The sequence below is a fragment of the Macrobrachium nipponense genome, chromosome 6 (genome assembly GCF_015104395.2).
Source record: "Macrobrachium nipponense isolate FS-2020 chromosome 6, ASM1510439v2, whole genome shotgun sequence".
NCBI classification, from domain to species: Eukaryota; Metazoa; Arthropoda; class Malacostraca; order Decapoda; family Palaemonidae; genus Macrobrachium; species Macrobrachium nipponense.
This window is the reverse complement of record NC_061108.1, coordinates 8,996,678-9,021,183: the sequence shown is the minus strand read 5'-3', so window position 1 is coordinate 9,021,183 and position 24,506 is coordinate 8,996,678. Positions and strand designations below refer to the sequence as shown.

General features: G+C 41.5%; 1 protein-coding gene across 1 annotated transcript in view; it reads left to right on the top strand.

Annotated features, from left to right (window-relative positions):
* The window catches only part of LOC135216365 (2-oxoadipate dehydrogenase complex component E1-like), a 146,440-nt gene that overhangs the window by 99,893 nt on the left and 22,041 nt on the right, over window positions 1–24,506 (top strand). The window contains exons 14-17 of the mRNA XM_064251617.1: window positions 1,671–1,873; window positions 11,398–11,518; window positions 17,677–17,865; window positions 19,315–19,400. Coding sequence (XP_064107687.1) covers window positions 1,671–1,873; window positions 11,398–11,518; window positions 17,677–17,865; window positions 19,315–19,400 — 599 coding nt within the window. The remainder of the gene's footprint in view (window positions 1–1,670; window positions 1,874–11,397; window positions 11,519–17,676; window positions 17,866–19,314; window positions 19,401–24,506) is intronic.

Genomic DNA, 24,506 nt, shown 5'->3' with positions numbered 1-24,506 from the left:
GTTTGCACCATTTTAAAATTAGCCGTTATATAAAGTTTTATATATGGAAATGTGCGCAATTTCATGCACAATACAACTAAAAACAACCCATGGTTGTAGCTTTTATCAGTTTTGAGATATTTTCATATAAATAACGATAATTGCCAAAATTTCAACCTTCGGTCAACTTTGACTCTACCGAAATGGTCGAAAAACGCAATTGTAAGCTAAAACGCTTGTATTCTAGTAATATTCAAGCATTTACCTTCATTTTGCAACAAATTGAAGTCTCTAGCACAATATTTCGATTTATGGTGATTATGAACAAAATAACATTTTCTTTACGTTCGCGCGGTAACTCTTCCGAAAAAATCATACGTGCGATTGTGGTAATGTTTGCACCATTTTAAATTAGCTGGTTTACATAAAGTTTATATGAAAAATGTGTGCAATTCCATGTAGAATACAACAAAAAATAATTGAAGGTTGGTAGATTTTCTCATTTTTGAAATATTTGCCATTATAAATCCACGATTTAAATAGAAAAAAAAAAACCAACTTTCGGTTCAACTTTGACTCTACCTGAAAATGGTCGAAAAACGCAAATTGTAAGCTAAAAAAACTCTTACAGTCTGAGTAATATCAGCATCAATTTTATCTTCATCTTGAAACAAATTCGAAGTCTCTAGCAAAATATTTAGATTTATGGTGAATTTAAAAAAAAATCTTTCCTTCCCTCCGCGCGCGGATTCTCCGCCACAAATCTCCGAAATACGTACGTACCATTCTCGGAATATTTGCTCCATTTCATAGAGTTTTATATATGAAAATGTGCGCAATTTCATGTAGAATAAAACGAAAAATATTTGAAGGTTGTAGCTTTTCTTATTTCTGAAATAATTGCATATAAACATATATATATAAAAAAATTTGACATTCGGTCAACTTTAACTCGTCAGATATGGTCGAAATCTGCAATTGTAAGCTAATACTCTTACAGTATAGTAATATTCAATCATTTGTTTTAATTTTGAAAGTAATTGGAAGTCTCTAGGACAATTATTTAGATTTATGGTGAATTTTTGAAAAAAATATTTGTTTACGTCCTCGCGTTACGAATTCATGCATTATTTTGTGATAATATTTTCTCTGTATTGCTTTGATCGTTTTACAATGTGTTATATACCAAAATGATTGCAATTTAGTGTACATTACAACGAAAAAAAAGTAACTTGTTACCTTTAACCGTTTTGCGCACAGCGCGATTTGAATACAATTATATATGAAATTTCGTTTTTGCGCTATCATATATCGCATTATTTATATATGATAATGATAATTTTTTTCATTTCTGATGGTTGCATACTAAACTTCAGGCAATGACAAAAAAAAGGAGCCAAAAATGAACTCTTAATCTTGAAAACTAAGCGCACTGTGATTTTTTGAAAAAAATATTTTTTTCCGCTTCCGCGCTCACTCTGAAACACCTCCGGCACACGGGAGACAAATTTTTTTTTACTGCTCCGGCGTAAGAGGGTTAACGTGAGCTATAAATGAGCGATGGATGTGTATGAAAAAATAATAGTTTTGTTTTATAAAAATGAGAATTTACAGATGTGGAGGATTAATAGTATGACTATATGCATGAAGCTACTCGGTGATTAATATTGTTCATCTTATTGTTTTTGAAGGGAAATGGCTGTTGCAGAGTGGCCTTACAATGGTTCTACCTCATGGCTATGATGGTGCTGGTCCTGAACATTCATCATGCCACATTGAACGCTTTTTGCAAAATTGTGATTCTAGTGAAACTACTCCGGATGGAGAGGATGTAAACTGGGTCATTGTAAACCCTACAACGCCTGCACAGTACTTTCACCTTCTGAGGAGACAGGTAAAACATTATTCATTGCAGTTTTCATAATTTTATATGTTTAACATTAATTCTTGACATCATAAAGTGGATTTGAAAATTGCAAAGATATAGCTTGCATGTTTTTTGCGTATTATATATTAGGGTTGCAGGATTAAGAAAAGTATTGTTGAGAAAAGAGTTTTAGAATGTATTATCTATGCAATTCATACATATATGAAGAAATTAGTACTATATCACTTTGATAGTAAATGGGCTGTTTCTGAAGGATGTTGCGCTATTGTAGTTTTGTCATTTCTTGCTATGCCAAAGAACATAATCCCCTTTGTTTTTTGTAGGTCTTTTGTACCAGTGTTCTTTTAGACATATTTATCCATGCCTGTGCCAATTAACAATCCATTTCTATAATGCATAAAGACTATTAATGGGATAACACCATACGTAGTATAGGTAATACGTTTTATATTGATAGCTTTCTTTTAAGGAATTGCTTTCCTTCATAAATGGCCAGATCATTGTCATAAATACTTTACATCAACTACTTTTTGTTCCTGTCCTTTGCACTTCCACTTGACAAGAGATCTCGTTTTATCAGCTACCATTTACTTTTCCTCTACTATTTCTTTAATAATGTAATCTCTTTGCTACCCTAGTATTGAATGTTAACACTTAAGTTACGCAATTGGAATTTCAGGAGTTCAAGTGGAGATGCAATGCATTACTACCCAAATACAATTCTTGTATTTTAATAATTTATACTTATATTTTTATTTATTGATTTATTAATTTGTTAATTTACCAGTTTAAGCTTGAATTTCAACTTAATGGCCCTGTGGGCTTGTTCTATTTGAAAGGGTTCATCTTCTGAGTATTAATAAGAATACTCTATTTAAAATATGTTGTATTTGTTAGCTTCGTGTTTGTGTTTCACAGAGAAATAATGGCCATTTGTACCTATCGTAAGTCTGCTCTTTTAAAGTGGGCTGGCGGTTGAAAACTACAATTTTTAAAAATTAAATGACAATTTTTTAATTAATTTGTATTTTTCATAGCAAACAAACTTAAGAGTTCGTAACAATAAGATACATTTTCTGGAACCAGCTGGAAACCGGTTATAAACCTCAAAGATTGTAAATGCACGGAATCTGGCATTCGATGCGTTGTTGAGTTGGAAGCGAGTCCAGAGACTGCACTTGAATCCAGTGATGCATCAGTCTTTCATCCAACCCAGGATGAAACATAAGAGGGGTGGTTAGAGGTGGGCAGTCAAATTTAAGACCTCAGCTTTGTTAGCTATGAAAAATTATTAAAGAATTTGTCATCTGTTCATATGTGGAACAAACCTTCGGTCTTAACAATAAGATAGATTCACAGTTGGAGGGAGGTATGAGAATCTGAACCGACTGGAGGTTCAGCACACCAGATCATTCTTCTTAGAAGTGAGAATTCTACAGAAGATAACCTAAGCCTTTGAGATGTTAGATATATTGATATCTTGACACTCAATCCACTGGGTTTAAATACAACAAAACATGTCGAAATTCATTGCAGACATAGAAGTAAAAAAGAACTATATCTGTTCAGGCAACAAACCATGTTAGCCACAAGAAATGGTTTTGTCACCACTCCTCAATTCCCTTGCTGGAGAGAGGAGTTGAATCTACTTAGAAGCAGATTTGCATGGAACATAAAAAGTGCTGTAACAGTGGCTACAATGCTCACCTACATCAATTTAGATTTTAGCAGTAAATTCAAACATTGCAGACCAGCCCTATGAGAATTACGTGATTTAACTACTTAACTACCTAAATGTGATAATTTTGGAGATCTCATATCAGTGATTAAATCCATAATCATGAATTCTGGTGGTCCAGATGGCTCACTGTATAAGGTCTGTGAATAAAGGAAGTAAATGCTAATAACAAAGATTATGCTATGTACTTAGTATTAAATAAGAATTTTACAATACTTGAATTATGAGTTTAAATACGTATTAACAATAAAAAAAAGCTCAACAGCTGTATAATTTAGTTGAATAGGCATACTTTGGAATCCACAAATATACTACACAAAAGTTTACAGTGAAAGGTATAAATAAAAGTTTGTAGTTTAAAGTACGTATGTGCAAATGAGACAGGACTCAAAATAGGTATACATATAAAAATGCATGCGTATATAGCAGACAGTACATGCAGCCCCAATGCAAATGTACAGTATCACTTGCATTGTGCTTTTATGTTTTGGTAGTCAGTGGTTTGTTTGTTTGTTTGTATGGTGTTTTTACGTTGCATGAAACCAGTGGTTATTCAGCAACGGAACCAATGGCTTTACGTGACTTCCGAACCACGTCAAGAGTGAACTTCTATCACCAGAAATACGCATCTCTCACTCCTCAATGGAATGGCCGAGAATCGAACTCGCAACCACTGAGATGGGGATAGTCAATGGTAGTTAGGCTTAAACTTGCCTAAGTCTGAAGGATACAGTTTGCTACCAAAAGATATGCGGGGGTTAAAAGTTATCACCAAAAAAGTAAGAAATGTCTTAAAATAGTAGTTCCTCCTTTATGCTAGCAAATATGGTAATTTGTATCCGTTTACAAGAAAGGCCATTAATATGTTGCTGAAGGTTATATGGTCTTGTTTACAACAAAGGCTATTTACTAAGTTGCTGAAGGTTATATGGTCTCTAATATTAGAGTGCACTTGTCATACAAAATTAAATACTGTAGCTGATATCCTTAGCAGAGGTGTGGAACAGTATTCAGTAACTTACTGACCTAAGAAAAATTAGACATTACTCGTTAGTTAATGTACAAATTTTCCATTGCTTGAGCTAGAATTTTCATGCAATGTTAACGCTATTTAATGGTACTAAAATTTGACAATAATACATTATTTGCCTTTTTCTGGATGTCTTCAGCAACCTTATTCTGGTGAGGTATCTGTGTCTCATTGCCAAATAAAAGGCCAGGTGCCCCCTTTATTTCGCAGGTTTTAATGAAAGTCTGTTGCTCTTGGCATTGTTATGAATTTGATACTCTTTTAAATTTTTACCATAAGACTTCTGTTACCGAATCTTGTAACCTTCCTTAAATTCTTGTTGTTCATACACGAACAAACCTTTGGTCTTAACAATAGGATAGTTTCTAGTGTCCAGCTGGATCCGGTTAAATCGCAGATGAAAGCAAGGAATCTTGTGAGATCTGACAACGCGTGCATATATCGGGTGAAAAGTGGTCAAGGACCACGCACCCACGCCACAGCGTTCAGTCTTTTTCTTTTTCATCTCGTTTTGGGTTTTATACGTATATTGAAATGTATATTACCCTCTTTTCTTCATTATCCCTTCATTCTTTATTCCCACTTCTGTGACACTGTCCACAATTTTATTTTGGGGTTAGTTTGTTTACTCCATTTTATTATTATTATTTCCCTCCCACTCTGCCATTCATAATTTTCTGTTGTCTCATCTGACTTTGTTTCTACTCCTTTAAACTTAACCCTAATACACAGCTACACTTTTCTTCCACCTTTGTGTAAATGGCCTCAAGCTTCTCTACCACCTCCTTCTCTTATCTAGGATTATTCTGACATTAGTTTTCTTCATTGAAGGTTTTATTTTTTTGATAAGTGCTTTCTATTCGATAAGTGCTTTCTATTCAAAGTCTCCAGGGTTCTGGGTATCATTCCATCTGGAGAGTTCATTAATTAGGGGCTTTATAGTTTTAGATAGTTCCATTTGCCACTGATGCACTTCATCCTCCACATTTTTCAGGATTGGCAGTAGTTGTTGACTAGTTAATTAACTAATTTTAAGTGTAACAACCCAACATCACAAAAGATATGAAGTTTCTGAACAAGCAGATCTTCACTTGACAAGCAATGCTTGTTCTACAACCTCACAGACATTGCTTTCAGTAGAATATCTTGCAAAGCAGAGCAAATTAGCAAATTCCCATTAACCCCCTTACGCCGAAGCCCTAAAAATCAAAACCTCTCCCGTATGCCGGCGTTGGTGTGGAGTGAGCGTGGAAGCGGAAAAAATAATTTTTTCAAAAAATCACAGCGCGCTTAGTTTTGAAGATTAAGAGTTCATTTGTGGCTCCTTTTTTTTTTCATTGCCTGAAGTTTAGTTTGTAACCATCAGAAATGAAAAAAAATATCATATGTAAATAATGCGATATATGGTAGCAAAAAAAAAATTCATACATAATTGTATTTAAATCGCGCTATGTGAAAAACTGTTAAAGCTGACGAGTTACTTTTTTTTCGTTGTATTGTACACTAATTGCAATCATTTTGATATATACATTCTAAAAAGATAAAAGCAACACTGGAAAAATATTATCACAAAATGATGCACGAATTTGTAACGCGCGGACATAAAAAAATGTTTTAAAAAATTCACCATAAATCTAAATATTGTTCTAGAGACTTGCAGTTTGTTTCAAAATTAAGACAAATGATTGAATATTACGATACTATAAGAGAGTTAGATTAGAATTGCAGATTTCGACCATTTCGGACGAGTTAAAGTTGACCGAATGTCAAAATTTTTATATATGTATTTTTTATATGCAAATATTTCGGAAATGAGGAAAGCTACAACCTTCAATTATTTTTTGTTGTATTCTTCATGAATTTGCGCACATTTTGATATATGAAACTCTATAAAATGGCTAATATGAAAAGGAGCAAGTATTAGGATAATGCGACGTAAGCATTTCGGAGACTTGCGGCCGCGAATCTGCGCGCGGAGGGAAGGAAAATATTTTTTTCAAAAATTCACCATAAATTGAAATATTGTTCTGGAGAATTCGAATTTGTTTCAAAATAAAGATGAATGACTGAATATTACTAGGTCATAAGAGTTTTAGCTTAGCATTACGTTTTTCGACCATTTCGGTTGCGTCAAAGTTGACTGTACGTAGTTTTTTCCCCAATTATCGTGATTTGTATGCAAATATTTTGAAAATGATAAAAGCTACAACCTTCAATTATTTTTTGTTGTATTCTTCATGGATTTGCGCACATTTTGATATATGAAACTCTATAAAATGGCTAATATGAAAAGGAGCAAATATTAGGATAATGCGACATACGCATTTCGGAGATTTTGGCTGCGAAGCGGCACGCTGAGGGAAGGAAAATATTTTAAAAAAAAATTCACCATAAATCGAAATATTGTTCTAGAGACTTCAAATTTGTTTCAAAATGAAGATAAATGACTGAATATTACTAGACCGTAAGAGTTTTAGCTTACAATTACGTTTTTTGACCATTTCGGTTGCATCAAAGTTAACCATACGTAGTTGTTTCCCAATTATCGTGATTTATATGCAAATATTTCTGAAATGAGAAAAGCTACAACCTTTAATTATTTTTTGTTGTATTCTTCATGAATTTGCTCACATTTTGATATATGAAACTCTATAAAACGGCTAATATGAAAAGGAGCCCATATTAGGATAATGGGACGTATGCATTTCGGAGATTTTCGGCCGCGAAGCGGCGAGCGAAGGGAAGGAAAATATTTTTTTCAAAAATTCACCATAAATCGAAATATTGTTCTAGAGACTTTGAATTTGTTTCAAAATGAATATAAATGACTGAATATTACTAGGCCATAAGAGTTTTAGCTTACAATTACGTTTTTTGACCATTTCTGTTGCGTCAAAGTTGACCGTACGTAGTTTTTTCCCCAATTATCGTGATTTGTATGCAAATATTTCAAAAATGTTAAAAGCTACAACCTTCAATTATTTTTTGTTGTATTCTTCATGAATTTGCGCACATTTTGATATATAAAGCTCTATAAAAATGGCTAATATGAAAAGGAGCAAATATTAGCATAATGCGACGTACGCATTTCGGAGATTTTCAGCTGCGAATCGGCGCGCGGAGGGAAGGAAAATTGTTTTTTTTCAAAAATTCACCATAAATCGAAATATTGTTCTAGAGACTTCGAATGAGACTTCGAATTTGTTTCAAAATGAAGGGAAAGGACTGAAGATTACTAGACTGTTATGTATTTTGCTTACCCAAAAATACCAACATAAAAACAAAAATTTATAATATAATTTATATATATATATATATATATATATCATATATATATATATATTATATATATATATATATATATTAATTATATGATATATATATATATATATATATATATAATATATATATGTATATATATATATATATATGTATGTATGTATGTATGTATGTATGTAGTATGTATGTATGTATGGTATGTATGTATATGTATGTATGTATGTATGTATGTATGTCTTTTATTTATTACATTTTCCGATTCTGGTACGAATACATAAATAAAAGGAATGAAGGTGACACTTTTCTTCTTGCATACAATGAAATATCGTATTCGTGCATAGATACGGAGATGTAAAAACTTGAAATAATAAATTAAAAAATAAATATAAAAAATAAATATAAAACAAATGCAGAATACTCACTCGTAATCCTGACTCTTCGTTCTATTCTTGTTTTCTCCCTCCTCCATTGAAGAGTTGCATTTTTTCCCTCTCGACATGACGAGGTACAGGTGGAGGAGGGAGACGCGCGCCCTTACGGCCGCTGGGATAGGGAGCGGTCCCGTGTGCCCTCCCCTGACCGCCGCTGAGTCGCACTCCAATAGAAGACCGCACTGTGGTATTTGCGGTCACACTCCCTGAACCTGCATAGAGCTATCCTGCAGGTGCGACAGAAGAACCGGGTGTCTCTCCTTCTGCCATTCATATGGCACACCCGGCACAGTTTCTGCCTGCGCCCTTCTAGGAGCTCCAGAGTGTGATCCCCTGGCATCAGCCGACACGGAGGGTCCACTACCTGACGAGAAGGGGTGCGGGCAGGGGCGTCAGCAAGGGCGACGGCAGCAGGGGCGTCGGCATCAAGGGCGTCGGCAGCAGGGGCGTCAGCAGCAGGGGCGTTGGCAGCAGGGGCGTCGGCAGCAGGATGACCGAAGTAGGCCCTCCTAAAGTCTGCCCTTTCCTCTACGGGCAGATCTACAGCTCGGGGCAGGGGGGCAGACGTGGAAGGCCACTCTTCGGCTCAAAGTTGATGAGGGCATCCCCGGCTGCCTCGAGGAACTGTAAGTGGGTCATCCTCCGTAGATCGGGACCATAGTACCCACAGTAGAGTATGTAGGCATTTTGGAGGGCCAACTGCAGAATGTATTTGAGGAGCTTCTTGGTCCATCTCCTGGTTCTCCTGGCAAAGGGATAATACTGGATGAGTTGATCAAAGAGATCAACTCCTCCCATGTGCCTATTGTAGTGCCCAATGACGGTAGGGCGCTCTACACGAAACTGCTCATACACAACTTGGCCCTGTCAACGTGTCTTCTTCCGCTGTACGATCTCCTCTTGGACAGGTTCATGGCTCGTCGTAATCATGGGGACGAGTCGGACACCCTTCCACCAGATGACGAAGACAGCTCCCTTCCGCCGCCACTGTGTCTCTCCTCTTGCCAGATGTTGCGGATGGCTAGCGAACCTCTTTAGGACATTTGGGGCCCCACGCACCAACCGAAGGGTACCACTGATGTGAACACCTGCTTCATACAGTTCCTGGGCCAGGGATACCGAGTTATAATAATTATCCATAAACAGGTGGTATCCCTGGTTACAGAAATGATCTACAAGCCTGAAAACAGTTTCACGCATTGTGGAGAAGACCCCGTAATAAACTAAGAAGTCCACAACGTAGCCAGTGTTGGCCTCGGTAATAAAAACAAATTTCACTCCATATTTCTTCGGCTTCTTGGGGTTATACACTTTGATGCTTAGACGTCCTTTGTAAGGCATCATCCCCTCATCCAAAGAAAGGTTCTTTCCAGGAATCACGAGAGTTTTACAACGTTCACGAATATATTCCAACACTGGGCGCACGCGCACTAAAATGAGGCGATCAGAGTTATTCCGGGGTATGGCCCTTTGGTTGAGGGCGTTGAAATATCTGTCCAATGCCAGGAAAGTATCACGGGGCATAACGCTGGGCACATTGGGCGTACCTAAGAAAAAATTACCCCTCCAATATTGCCTGACGTCGGCAGCAGGCATCAATCCAAAAAAACGTGGAGCCCCATAAAATGTGCCATGTCAGTGAGGTTGCAGCCTCCCCAGCGATACGATAATGTCGTGCGCAGTTCATCACGGCAGTACCTGGCTTAGTCCGCCGTCTCTGCTACCAGGTACTCCAGCAATTCCCGCGTAAGGAAAAGCCGAACGAAACCCAGAGGAGTCAGGGGAACAGGTATGGTGAGCCCAGGATTTGCCGTGAATGAATGTGTTAGGTGGTGTGGGGTCCTCTGTCCACCCATCGTCGGTCTCGGACGACCGACCTTCACCTTGGCTGGCGTGGTACGCACACGACTGCGGGCACGATTTTGCACATGAACACACACACACACACACACACACACACACACACACACACACACACACACACACACACACCCCCCACTGGCTCATCTCCCTCACTCAAGCCTTCGCTTTCTGTATCGTCATCGGCAACAAAACTAGACCCCATATCCTCATCCTCCCCCTCCTCAGATTCCTCCTCATATGCTATAAAACTACTGAATTCTAATTCACTTTCGGGATGTGAGCCTCGAACAGACATTGGGGGCAAATATTCGTCGTCATCACTATCATCGGGAGTTATGTCCTCATCACTAGATGACCAACCGCCATCAAAATGAGGACTTGCCACATACTCTCGATCGAGCTCCGATAAATATTCGTCAATGTCCCTTGGTTGGAGCCGTCCCAAATTCCTACGAATGCCCCTAAGGACGGCCCGATGCTTCCTAGGGGTTACTAAAGGCACATGAGACACTCTAAAAGCACTTTCATCCACACGGGGTCGCACAGAACGGCTTTGAGGAGCGAGGTCAGGTTGGGTGCTTGGTCCTTCCTCAGCATCCAAGTCCAAAACTCTCCTAACACGATCCCTTCTGACGGGTAAAACGCGCCTTTCGCGTTCCATACAACGTTGAGACATCTCTACGAACGTCCTGTAGCAACACAAATGTTCAAAGTCTCACACAAGTTCAGTCAAACACGATTGCGCCAAAAGATTGCTGTCGGATGATGCGCCGATGATGCTGGCTGAAGCGAGAAGGAAGGATTTCGCGCATGCGCGCTTGGGTCGCGCTTGTAAACAAATCAACACCTCGATCCGTGAACTCCCAGCATCCCCTGAGCCGCGTGATTCAAAAGTTTTCGGCTGGTAGGCCTATAAGTATTTTTCCGCGAATTAAAAAAAAAAATTTTTTTGAGTCGACATATAATACGTCTAATCGGCATATGGGAGACATTTTGACTCGACGTTTAATAAGTCCAATCGGCGTAAGAGGGTTAATGAAGTGACTCTTGGTACTTGTAAAAGTGCTTGTATAGTATGTAGTAGTGGAATCAATCTGAATGATTTTGAATAATTGTTGAATACTTAGTTTCTTGTTTACGTCTATTGTTTCTTCATGGTGCATCATTTATTCCAAGAACTGTTTTGCAGATGGTGAGAAACTACAGGAAACCTATTATTATCGCTGGTCCAAAGGTAATTCTCCGTTTACCCGCAGCTACTTCCAGTTTAGAAGATATGGCTCCAGGAACACATTTTTTGCCTGTGATTGGTACAGTAATACCTTGTGTTTTATGAATGTTGCATGGTTGTAAGAATCATTTATAATAATGGTATAATTTGAGAGGAACATTAACAGTAAATTTTTATTAGTATTTTGTATGACCTAATGAATTTTGTTGCCATGGTTCTTGGCAACATCAACACTGAACATCACTGCTGAAAAAGTTTCCTCTGTCAAAGTAAAATTTTCCTTGTTTTAGTTCAGTACAGTAAAAGTAAGAACATACATTTACATTCAATTTAACCAATTGACATAAGAGTTCCACTGTACCCTTGGTAATAGTGGTACTATATGAGCTACTTCATTTTATTTATGGTATTAAAATATTATTTGTTCATGAAACTTACCTGTCAGATATATATATAGCTGTATTTTCTGACGTCCGACAGAATTTCAAAACTCGCGGCACACGTAGTGGGCGGCCAGGTGGTAGTACCCATTCCCGCCGCTGGGAGGCGGATATCAGGAACCATTCCCATTTTCTATTCATATTTTTTCTGTCGCCGGTGCTGGAAACAACTGTTTGCAGTACCTCCGTCTAGGATTTTTGGATTATCTCGCTTAAAATTATCTGGATTGACTTTTGGTATCGACTCTGGATTGTTGGATTGGCACGCGTAATAGTGGATTGGTTTTTTATTTTGGATTGGCTTTTCTGTGTACATGATGTCGGGATCAAGTGCAGGGAGTTTCAGAGTGTGTGTGAGGAGTGAATGTAAGGTGAGGCTTCTTAAACCTTCACTTGATCCTCACACAGTTTGTATGGAATGCAGGGGGCATGTTTGTTTGGTTGATGATCGGTGCAATGAATGCAGGGATTTGTCAGATGATAAATGGAAGATGTATGAGACCTATCGGCGTAAATTGGAGCGTGATAGAGTCAGGAGGTCTTCCTCCAAGAGCAGTTCTACAAAAGGTAAGGAATGTATATTTCTCCTCCTCTAACACCGGTAGATTTTGTTCAACCTAATCCTGTGTTGTTGCCTTCGGGCCCTATTGCTGTGTCTGGAGAAGGTAATGCCCTTTCTCTGATTCTCGAGTCTATTCGCGCTCTTGAATCTAAAGTGTTGGCCTTAGAAACTGGCCCTGTGAAAGTTTGTGATCGTGGCCCCTAGTGTTTGTGGAGGGGCCGTCAGATTGGCCCCATAATGCCTCTAGGCCTAGACCTCTATCGGACTCCCAGGACTCAGGGAGTGGGTATGTCGCAAAAACGCCGCAAGAGGGTTACGGGGGCTCCACACCGATCCTGGCAGTCGTTTGCAGATGATAAGAGGGACCTCCTCTAGGGGTCTACTAAGCTGAAGAAGTCCCCAAGAGCGGACGAAGGAACCTTCACCCCCACGTCCTCCTTGGTTTCATACCAAATGCCTCCTTTCCCGGAGAGTCTAGAGGGAGGAAGGGCGAAGGAAGGACCAGGGCAAGACCACTTTCCGCCCTTGCCTCCCTCTAGACTCTCCGGGAAAGGAGGCATTTGGTATGAAACCAAGGAGGACGTGGGGGTGAAGGTTCCTTCGTCCGCTCTTGGGGACTTCTCCAGCTTAGTAGACGCCTAGAGGAGGTCCCTCTTATCATCTGCAAAGGTGTCCTGCACTCCTGCGGAGACGGACCACCACTTGAAAGGACTGCTGCGCACGTTTTTTTTTGTTGTATCAATTCAAGGTTTCTTAGACTGGTGCTTGTGAGTTTTGGACCTTCAGTCTAGAGAAGCCCTGATTCTCTCAGTCTGGGAGTTTTGACCTCTTTTCCAGTCTAGAAGCCCTGATTCTCTCAGTCTGAAGGGGGAGCTGTCCAGCGTGTTGTCATGTATGGACAAGGCCGTCAGGGATGGTTTCCGGAAGAGCTGGGGGTTTCCTTCAATTTTGGAACAGCTTTCCTGAAGAAAAGAGCTCTTCTTTGTAATTTTACCGCAAAGTCGGTTTCTCCCGCTCAGAAAGCGGAATTGCTCTTTTCGCCTCTTTCGGACCATCTCTTCCCCCAGGCTATGGTGAAAGATCTTGCGACTAGTTTGCAGGAGAAGGCGACCCAGGACCTCTTGGCACAGTCTTCAAGGCGCCGAGCAGTTCCTTCTCATCTTCGTTCGTGAGACCACCCCTGAAGAAAGTCAACCCTTTCGCGGAGGGCACCCCCCTCGAGAGCAGGCTCCTCGAGGAGAGGTTTTTTCAAGAGGAAGAGCTTCATTTAAGCCGAAAACAACCAAATGAAGATCTTGTCCTTCAGACGCCAGTCGGGGCCAGACTGAAGTTCTTTGCGGAGGCATGGAGGCAGAGAGGGGCGGACCCTTGGACTCTCAAGATCGTAGAGCAAGGTACAAGATCCCCTTTTTACATCCTCCTCCTCTAACATCAACTCCCAGAGACCTCTCTCCGTCTTATCAGGGAGAGAAGAAAAGCATCCTTTTCGATCTTTTAGACCAGATGGTCAAAAAAAGAGCGGTGGAGCAAGTCGTGGACCTGGGGTCACCGGGCTTCTACAACAGGATTTTCCTGGTGCCGAAGCAGTCGTCGGGTTGGGCGCCCAGGTCCTGGATGTGAGCAGGCTCAATCTTTTTGTGGAGAAAAACAAGTTCAAGATGGAGACGCCTCAGTCAGTGCTAGGAGCCTTGAGACCTGGCGACTGGATGGTGTCCATCTAGACCTGCAGGACGCGTACTTTCACGTCCCCGTCCACCCTCTTTCAAGGAAGTACCTGAGATTTGTCTTAGGCAACAGGTTTGGCAATTCAGAGCCCTTTGTTTCGGTCTCAGCTCGGCCCCGATGGTTTTTACAGTAATAATGAGGAATGTAGCGAGGTGGCTGCATTCTTCATGGATCAGGATATCTCTATACCTCGACGATTGGCTATCAAAGCGTCGCGAGAAGAAAATGTCTGGAGGACCTTCAATCAACGTTAGCCCTAGCAAGTCCCTGGGCCTTTTAGTCAACTCCGAAAAGTCACATCTGACCCCGACACAGTCCATCGTGTATCTGGGGATTCAGATGGATTCAGTGGCTTTTCGGGACGTTTCCATCCCAGGAACGTCAGCAGCTAGGTCTTAGAGAAAGTCTCAGCCTTCCTAGGGAGAGAGGCTTGCTCGGCGAGGGAATGGATGAGTCTGCTGGGCACCATTTCCTTGCTGGAAAGTTTGTCTCCTTGGGAAGACTGCACCTCAGGCCTCTTCAATTTTTCCTAGCGGAAGAATGGAAAGCCAAGGAGGACCTGAATGCGATCCTAAGGATCTCAAAACCAGTAAAAGACCACTTAAGATGGTGGCTCGACCCTCAGAAGTTGCAAGAGGGCTTATCCTAAATCTTCTGAGCCCCGACCTAGTGTTGTTCTCAGACGCTTCCATTTCCGGTTGGGGAGCAACACTAGGAGGGGAGGAAGTGTCAGGCTCCTGGAGAGGGGAACAGGTAGTCTGGCACATCAATGTGAAGGAGCTGGCAGCGATCTTCCTGTCGCTGCAGTTCTTCGAGGCAAAGTGTCAGGCAAGGTCATTCAAGTCAACTCGGACAGCACCACAGCCCTTGCATATCTGAAGAATCGGGAGGAACTCACTCCCGATCCCTTTTTCTCCTAGCAAGGGAAGTTCTGCTATCGGCAGACGTAAGGCAGATCAAGATCCTGACGAGATTCGTGGCAGGTACAGAACGTCAGGGCGGACCTTCTCAGTCGTCGAAATCAAATTCTGCCAACAGAGTGGACCTTGCACCAGGAAGTCTGTCAGCAACTATGGAGACTGTGGGGACGTCCTCTAGTCGACCTGTTCGCTACGTCGAGGACGAAGAGGCTTCCTCTGTATTGCTACCCGGTCCTGATCCAGGAGCAATTGCGGTGGATGCGTTGCTCTTGGAGCTGGACAGACCTAGATCTTTACGCCTTTCCCCCATTCAAGATCATGGGGGAAGTCATGAGGAAGTTCGCAGCTTCAGAAGGGACAAGGTTGACTCTGATTGCCCCGATGTGGCCGGCAAGAGAATGGTTCACAGAGGTCATGACTTTCCTTGTGGACTTCCCAAGAACGTTGCCCTGGAGGAGAGATCTACTCAAACAGCCTCACTTCAAAAGGTATCACCAAACCTCTCCGCTCTGGCTCTGACTGCGTTCAAACTATCGAAAAGTTGGTCAGAGCGAGAGGCTTTTCGAAAGCAGCTGCAAGAGCAATCGCTAATGCTAGAAGAGCCTCTTCACGAGCTGTCTACCAATCAAAGTGGGCCTCCTTCAGGGCATGGTGCAAAAAGGAAGGAATTTCCTCTTCCACGACCTCTGTGAACCAGATAGCAGATTTCTTGCTTTACTTAAGAAATGTGCAGAAATTGGCAGTCCCTACAATTAAGGGTTATAGGAGTATGTTGTCGGCCGTTTTTCGACACAGAGGGACTGGACCTCTCTGACAACAAGGATCTCGATCTCTTAAAGGTCGTTTGAAACCTCGAGATTCCACAGGCAAGGACCACCCTCATGGAATCTCGATGTGGTTCTTAAACATCTAATGTTAAGTCCCTTTGAGCCTCTCCACGAAGCTTCTCTACGGAACTTGACGAAGAAAGCGTTTTTCCTAACTTCTCTGGCGACGGCGAAGAGAGTTAGTGAAATCCAAGCGTTCAGTAGCCTAGTGGGCTTCAAGGGGGACAACGCTGTCTGCTCGTTGAGCCCAACTTTCTTGGCTAAAAATGAGAACCCGTCTAATCCTTGGCCCAAGAGCTTTGAGATCAAAGGTATGTCGGGTCTCGTGGGTCAAGAACCAGAGAGAGCCCTGTGCCCTGTCAGGGCTCTCAAGTTCTATGTTCATAGAACTAAAGAGATAAGAGGTCCCTCAGGTAATCTCTGGTGCTCGGTGAAAAGACCAGATTTGCCGTTGTCGAAGAATGCTGTGGCTTTCTTTTTGCCAGAAGACTGATTTGAGCCTCTTTAAAGTGAAAGCTCACGAAGTCAGAGCCGTAGCTACTTCTCTTGCCTTCCAAAGGAATATGTCTATCAAAGATATCCTTGATAGCACCTTTTGGAGGAGCAATTCCGTATTCGCCTCACATTACCTCCGGGATGTGAGAACGATTTACGAGAACTGTAGTTCTTTGGGGCCATACATTTCGGCAGACACAGTTTTGGGGGCTGAAGGTAGCTCTCTCCCTATCCCTTAGCTTAGTTTAGGTGTTGTGTTTTTGGTTGATGGTGAGATCTTCTGTGGAAATCTCCCATTCTTTAGTTTAACTGTCAGGGGTTTTTTGGTTAGTTGGTCAGGTGGTGGTCGGTTGCTGTGTTACTCCCATATGTTTGGCTCGATGGTCTTGTCACGTTGAGGTCACGTCCCCGTTGACAGAGCATCCAGAGTGCACCAGCACTACAGGTCTACACCTGGCTGGCAACTCTGATAAAAGCAGAAGCAGGCTTAAGTGACAGTAATCACAGAGTCTACTTTGCTAACAGGTAAGGAACCAAGAAGTACATCATTTACTTAATTTAGGTTTTCTAAAAAATCCTATTCTGTCTCTTCCCACCATCCAAAGGTGGGATGCAGATATATATATATCTGACAGGTAAGTTTCATGAACAAAATGTTATTGTTATAATACAATTAAGTTTGTTCATACTTACCTGGCAGATATATATAATTAGAGTGCCCACCCTCCTCCCCTCAGGAGACAAGGGTCATGAATAAAATATGAATCGAGAAAATGGGAATGGTTCCTGATATCCGCCTCCCAGCGGCGGGAATGGGGTACTAACCACCTGGCCGCCGCCCACTACGTGTGCCGCGAGTTTTGAAATTCTGTCGGACGTCAGAAAATACAGCTATATATATATCTGCCAGGTAAGTATGAACAAACTTAATTGTATTATAACAATAACATTTTCTATAGTTGTGTAAGCAATTTAGACTAATGCCCCATTTCGGAATTCAAGGTACTATAACTGGTTTGCTTAAGGTAGATTCTTGGATGGGCCCTGTGCTTACAAGATATTTGTTTGGCGGCTGCTGATTGGCTGGTACTGGGAGGTAGGCAGCTCCCAGCCAATGAGTGGCCGCCAAACAAACGTCTCGCAGGCATAGGGCTTAGCCAAGAATCTACCTGAAGTGAACCTGCTATAGTATACTGTAATTGCGATGCATATTAGTAAAGAGTATCATACAGTGTTTAAAGTCTTCATATAATTGTTTACCTCAACAGGTGACAGAGAAGTGAACCCTGATAATGTGAGGAAAGTTGTTTTTGTGAGTGGGAAGCATTACTATACACTAGCAGCAGAAAGAGAGGCCAAAGGTATCAAGGATACTGCTATTATTAGATTAGAATCTCTCTGCCCATTTCCAACAAATGAAATAAACAGCGAGCTGGCCAAGTACAAAAAAGCTAAAAGTAAGTGAATTATTTATTCATAAATGTTCAAGGTTTTATCACAAGTTTCTTGTTTCTTTGTTTTGTTTGCTTGCTTTGATTGATGTTTAATTGAATCAGTCAAATTTAGCTTTGTAAAACAATCACATTCCTAGCAGGTACTATTTATTTGCCATTTGCTATTTCCTTTTACATTTTTACATATAGTTGAACCTCGGTTTTCGTATATAATCCTTTCCAGAACCTCCCACGAAATCTGAAAACAGAAACCATAATTCCCATAAGGAATAATGTAAATACAATTAATGCATTCCAGACTCCACAAAAATATTTTAAAAAAATACATTTTATAGGGAATAAAGACAGTTTTACATATATAAAACAATGAGAAATAAATATAAATGGCTAATGATATGAATAAATGAACATTTAACATCACTCATACTTTTACGGAAAACACTTGTTAGTGCATGACAGACGGAGAAGAGGTGAGGTCATTCTTTGGAAGTGGCACTAGAACCAGGTTGAGTTACTGTCCCCCTGTCGCACAACAAAACTGTCCAGACACATTTGTTTCTGCCGTTTCTTTGAAATTTGCGTAAAGTTAAACATGGCACTGTCATTAAACATGTTGGAGTCACGGATTACTTCTTTTTTGGGATGATAATTCTCAACAAAATTTTTTTAATTCCACTTTACAAATATGTCCTTCATCCCTGAAGTAGGCACATTATGTAAGCCCATTTGTTTTCTGAATTTTTCAAACCAGCCTCTGCTGGCCTTAAATACACTAACAGCAGTGTAGGCATTTTCTCACCGAGATTGGAATGCAACTTTCTCCAACACTTTAATAACAGCACAAGAGGACTATCTGTGTGCATTATTTGATGATCCTTATTTCACGCAATGATGTTTGAACGAATTCGGCTGGAAAACATTCAAATCCCTGTAATGGACCATAAATGACTGTATGGCACCTCTTATGGCAAGAATTATACATTAACACATGCATTTTTCTCAAGGTTGATATGCCAAACAGACCATAGGACTTGAGAATGTCATGTACGTACTGCATTTATCAGCACCTCATATCACAGGGTGGGGACTGATCTCTGGATAATACTGTTATTGTGCTTGAAAGGCATCTAAAGGTTACAAATTGTCAAAGCTTCTTAGGTACCTTTGAATCTGCACAACTTTGCAAACCCAACATTTTATAAGTTATTAAGTGCTAGGATTATTTTGCAGTTCTAAATGTCCATAATGTTAGTTGGATCTGTTCATATTGTGTAAATATCAAATAATGTAAGCTTTTTTTCTTAACGTGACTTTGATTTATAAAAATGCAGTTATTATCATTCAATGTGCATGATAATCCATATGTAATTTTTTTATTTAAAGGTTCCTTAAAATTCATTGGTATACATTGTATAAATTGTTAGCAAGGTATTAATTCGCAAATACTTTCAGGCTTTGTCTGGTCTCAAGAAGAACATCGTAATATGGGAGGCTGGTTCTTTGTGAACCCTAGGTTTGCAAACTTGTGTTCAACAAAGGTAAGCCCCTCAATATGTGTATAAATAGGATGACGATAGTTTTGAATCACTTGAAAATGTTAATGTTGGTGATTTTTATTTTGGGTAATTTCACTTTAAGAAAAGACCTTTCAAAATTTCATAAGGAGTTATGGTAGATCAGTTAACTATATCCAGAGAATGTAAAAATTTCTTCATGATTGTGTACCAACGAGTCAGAAAGTGTATTTGGCTCAGGAGGCAACGAAGTAGATTGAGAAGCAGTAGGCTGTGACGTCATCGCGTCTGCCATGTCAGTGTGTGACGTCGGTTGTGATGTCACCAATCTTGTAGGGAGAGACTGAGCGGCTGCTGTTGGCAGCCCTGCGTGTGCAGCAAAACTACCTCCAACGTTCTGCATTGCCGGAAACATTGAAGTTGTTGACGTTGCCATGGCATTAGCTCCCATAAAGTGCAGGCTAGGGGGGATGAGGAACATTCAGCGCTGTCGGGCCCTGCTGGAATCGCGACACCATATAATGAGACAGCAACCCCTCCAAGGTTGGTACGCCTGGTAGGCCTAACACTGCCCATGTACCTTCCATTCTCTGCGCATTGGGAGCCGACACCTGGAACAAAGATGGCAATGCTCCCCTCCTTCCTGCCAGGAATAATGGAGTGTTATAATGCATAAAATTACCCAAAACCCCTCCTGGAGTTTCCGATAGCTAATCGCTAGAAGAAACTGAAGGAGTATGGGAAAAATCAAAAGCAGGAGACGAAACATATGGAGCAGTCTGGTGTATTGCCAATACAAAAGAAGCCGACGACGCTTGGTCATCCAAAGAAGGTGTCGTTTTCTTTCTCTTGTACTGGCCTTTCTCATAAAACTTCCTCCACTGTTCCACCGACCAACCACGACAAACTAAACAAGGATTAGTAATAGTACATATGTTTTCTCTGCACCTACTACACGTTGGATGAGAATCTGTAGACACCGAAGTTAAAAATCTTGAACAAGGAAACCCACTCACTCCAGGGCATTCCTGTTGGTGAAGCAAAATTCTCCATCTCACAAAGTACACACACCTATCAGATCACACCCACACTTAGAACACCCAGAGAAAGAAAAATTGAAAAGTGAAAATGAGTAAAATCGGACAAACTAAAACCGGCTTTAAAACATAGAAAGTAATCACGTCCTATCTTAAAGGTGGTAGGAAAGTAACTGGCTGGTCATGGGATGCCGAAGGCATTCTGGGTACTACATACCCTGTGACCTGGTATAGATGCCAATAGTCCCTGGATCTCACAACTTTAATTTTAATTCTACCGGTTCCCAGCTTGGCGCTAGTATTATCCTAATGTTAAGACTGAAGGATTGTTTCGTTTATGAACAAATGATATATTACAGTATGCTCATACAATAGAAATGACAAATTTTTTATTAATTTGTATTTTTCATAGCTAACAAACCCTCATTCTTAACAATAGGATAATCTTCTTGCGCCAGCCGGAAACTAGTTCAAAACAATCAAAGATTGTTAAGCAAACGATCTGTGTCATCTGGCAACTTGTGCTGATACGAGGTGGAAACTGGTCACCAACTAGGCATAGAACCTCGTGGCGTGACAAGTCTTTCTTTGACCGCCTTGGAGAGCGTCGCTTTAGCTCTCCTCCGAAGGCGGTTGCTTTGTTTGCCCGTGATTTCTTTTCAGTGTATTTCTGTGTGATTTGTTCCTATTATGGAATCCTCCGATTTTTCAAGGCCTCCTCAATGCATGTGCCCAGGCATAAGGGGTTTTCCGTGCTCCAGGTTTTTGGCTGCAACCATTACAGATCCCCATACGACATGCAGTAGGTGCTGCTCTTAATATTTGTACCATTACTAATCCTTGCTTGGATTGTCGTTCCTGGCCTAAGTCGCAGTGGAGGGGTACTTTACAAGAAGAGGGAGCATCATAGAGTTTCTACTTTTTCCTTTTTGCGAGGGTTTTTAGCCTCATCGTTTGGACATTTCAACATCCCCCTCTTCCAGAAGCATTCCCCCTGTTTCGGTTGTACTACTGTCTCCTTCCTTTTCTTCCATCGATTCATTGTTGGAAGTATCATGAGTCACACAGGATGAGATTGTTTAATGTAGCCTCTACCATGGGATCTAATGTCCATTTATTTCAGATTCTGAATCCAACAAGGTGGCGGCTATTGGGCGTCTCTAGGCCTGCAGGATTCCCCCCCTCCTTGGATGGCCTTCTTTCGCATATCTTGGCGGTTCGTACCCCCGGCCTCCCCATTGGCAGTCCCCCCCACCTCCAGGCCTACATTACTTTGGCTCTTGGTGTGCTGCCTCCTAGCGGGACGCCTGTATCAATGTCGACATTTGCTGTATCACCTTTTATTGCTCCGCCATCGACCAGCACTGCCATTTGAGATGTGACATCAATCCCAGCATCCTCTCAGCCTATGACGTCAGGTGCGGTGGCGTCTCTTCCTTCATTTGTTGTGACATCATGTCTACCTCTTGCTGAGCCAACCGAGATGTTGTTTCAAGCTATGTTCGAGAGGGTAGACTTTTTCAAGAGAGGTATTCTGCGCTCTCTCTGGTAAGAAGTGATTCTTCCCCACCCCTTTCTAGCAAGAGACATCGTAGAGGGAGGGAGCCCCCTCCCCCCATCTCCGTCTGCTTCTTCGTCTTCGTCTCCTCCTCACCCTCGAGTCAAACGGAGAATTACGGACTTTGTGGCGTCATCATCTGCAAGTGAGAGTAGAGGAGGCATTGCCAACTTCTCTGCACTGCTGTGTCTCCCCCTTACATGTACATGTTCATGACCACGGAAGAGTTGCGAGTGAAAAGAGTGCTTCGTCAACTTCTCTACACGGCTGTGTCTCTCCCTCACACGTACATATTCATGTGAGTTGCACCAGTGGGCGATCAACAACTCGGTGGAGCTCTCCGCCAGGTACATCCAGGCAAGAGGAATGTGGTGGCTGACAAGCAGTCGTCGGAACCAAGTCCTGGGCATGGAGTGGTCTCTCCATCAGGACGTGATGGACAGGCTTTTTCAAGTTTGTGGAAGGCTTACGCTAGCTAGAAGTCTTCGCTACAGTTTCAGTGTTTTTATTGTTAGCTAGTTCAGGAAGGCTGCAGAATGCCATTTCACTAAAGAAATTATTCTAGTTGTGGTTTGTCTAGGTCTCAAACATTTCCTCTTTGTGTTACGAATTAATACCAGGAGAATTCAAGGAAAATTAAAATTGTATTGTTTTGTCTAGGGGATGAGTGAGACATAACACCTATCAGTCTCATTTTTCATGAAGAAAAAGGCTAAGGAGCTGGAACCCTCCCAAGTTTCACTCCAGGAGGATGCAAGAGGGTCTCTATCAGTTACAGAAGGGAGATAAAGGTTTTCTCTCAAATCATTCTAAATGTCTGTAGTTCATGGAGGTTGTGGAACATATTTTTTGGGTTTCCTTTTTGAAACAAGATTAGTCACTACTTTTTATTGCAGTGTCTTACCGAACAATTATATAGCTGTAGGTTCCCTACGAATGGCAGACAATAGATTCAAAACTTCTGCGGTGGCGCCGCCATCGCTGATGTAGGTCACATCATCTCCTTCCACTCGAGGGAGCTACAGGTACAACTGTCCAGGTAACATCAATTCGTTCTCTGCCGGCTTCTGGTGAACATCGGTGGTCGGTGTAGACTTTTTTTTCTTCATTTGTTGGGAAGTATTATCTCTCCAATATCGGTGAAGTATTCAACTCCGTGTTTGTAGGATTGAAGCTGAATTTCTTTTCTGCAATTTTGTGGTCTTACCATCATGTCGAACTCTAGTCCTTCAGTAGTTAGGTTTTGCGCCGGAGGGTGTAAAACTAGGTTAGTTAAATTAATTTATGATTCGCACACTAAGTGCATTAAGTGTAGGGGTTGTGAGTGCTCTAGAGAATCTACTTGTGATGAATGCAAGGATTAGAGTGAACAACAGTGGAAAGGTTTTGTTTCTCACTTGGGGAAGATAATTAAGGATAGGAAGAAGAAGGTGGCTCTCAGAGCTGAAAGTAAGACTAGTTTAGCTGCTTCTGCCTCTTCTATCGAAGCACCTGCTCCTATTCCTTCTCCTTCTCCTCTTATGTCTCCGATCTTGAGTCCTCCTGCTCCTGCTCCTGTAACTCCTTTGCCAACTTCCCGTGGAGTTTCTCCTGACACCATGCCAGCCTCGAGTCTAAATTTGAAAAGAAATTTGATGTATTAGCTAATACGGTCATGCAGTTAGGTTTATCTGTAAAGTCTTTCATAGAAAAGACTTCTAGTGAAGTGAAAAGTGTCAGTGCAGTGCAATCTAAGGGGATGGCTGTTTGTTCCGATAGTTCTCCTAGACGAAGGTCCCTGTCCCGCTTCCCCGCCTCGGGGAGAAGACATACCGGAGGTCCAAGGGAGACTGTTGGGGTTTGCCCGCAGACAGTCGCTTCCTCCGTCAATCTTGTGGTGCGACAGCAGGATTCGACTAAATACCATTGGAAAGGTGTGTCGTTCGGAAACCACTTATCAACAGAGTCGAGTGATTCGTCGCCGGTTAGACATCGTAAGTGGCATGATTCTTCAGTCTCATGTCCGTTGAAGAGACGGTCGACTGAAGAGGTTTTCTCTCCACCCCCTGTGAAGAGGAACAGAGAAGTAGATATCTCTCGCCCGTTGTGTAGCGTAGCTACAAGGACTTCGCCTCGTATTCTTACGACAGCGACAGCCGCCTTCGACTCGATTGTGGAGTGACCGATTCTGAGTTCGTCGAGATCTTCGACTCATCAAGCTGTCGAATCTTTACCTTCGACTTCGCATGCGACAGATAATTCGACTGGCGCGAGACCCCCGGTGGCGATTGTGTCGAAGTCCACAGCCCCAGTTGCTTCGACTTCAACTCAAGAAGACGAGAATCTAGTTCCTTTACGTCAACAGTTGCAAGAGCTGATGAACTAGATGAAAGAAAACAAACAGTGTTCGAAGAAGAACGAGTCGAATCAAGAACCGTCTCTGTCGCCTATCTCTTCGGATGACGAGGAGGACTTAGAAGCGGACTCTATCCCTCTCTCGTGCTATTCGAAACTCTTACGCTACCTCCTCGACATGTACCCAGATTACTTCGTAGC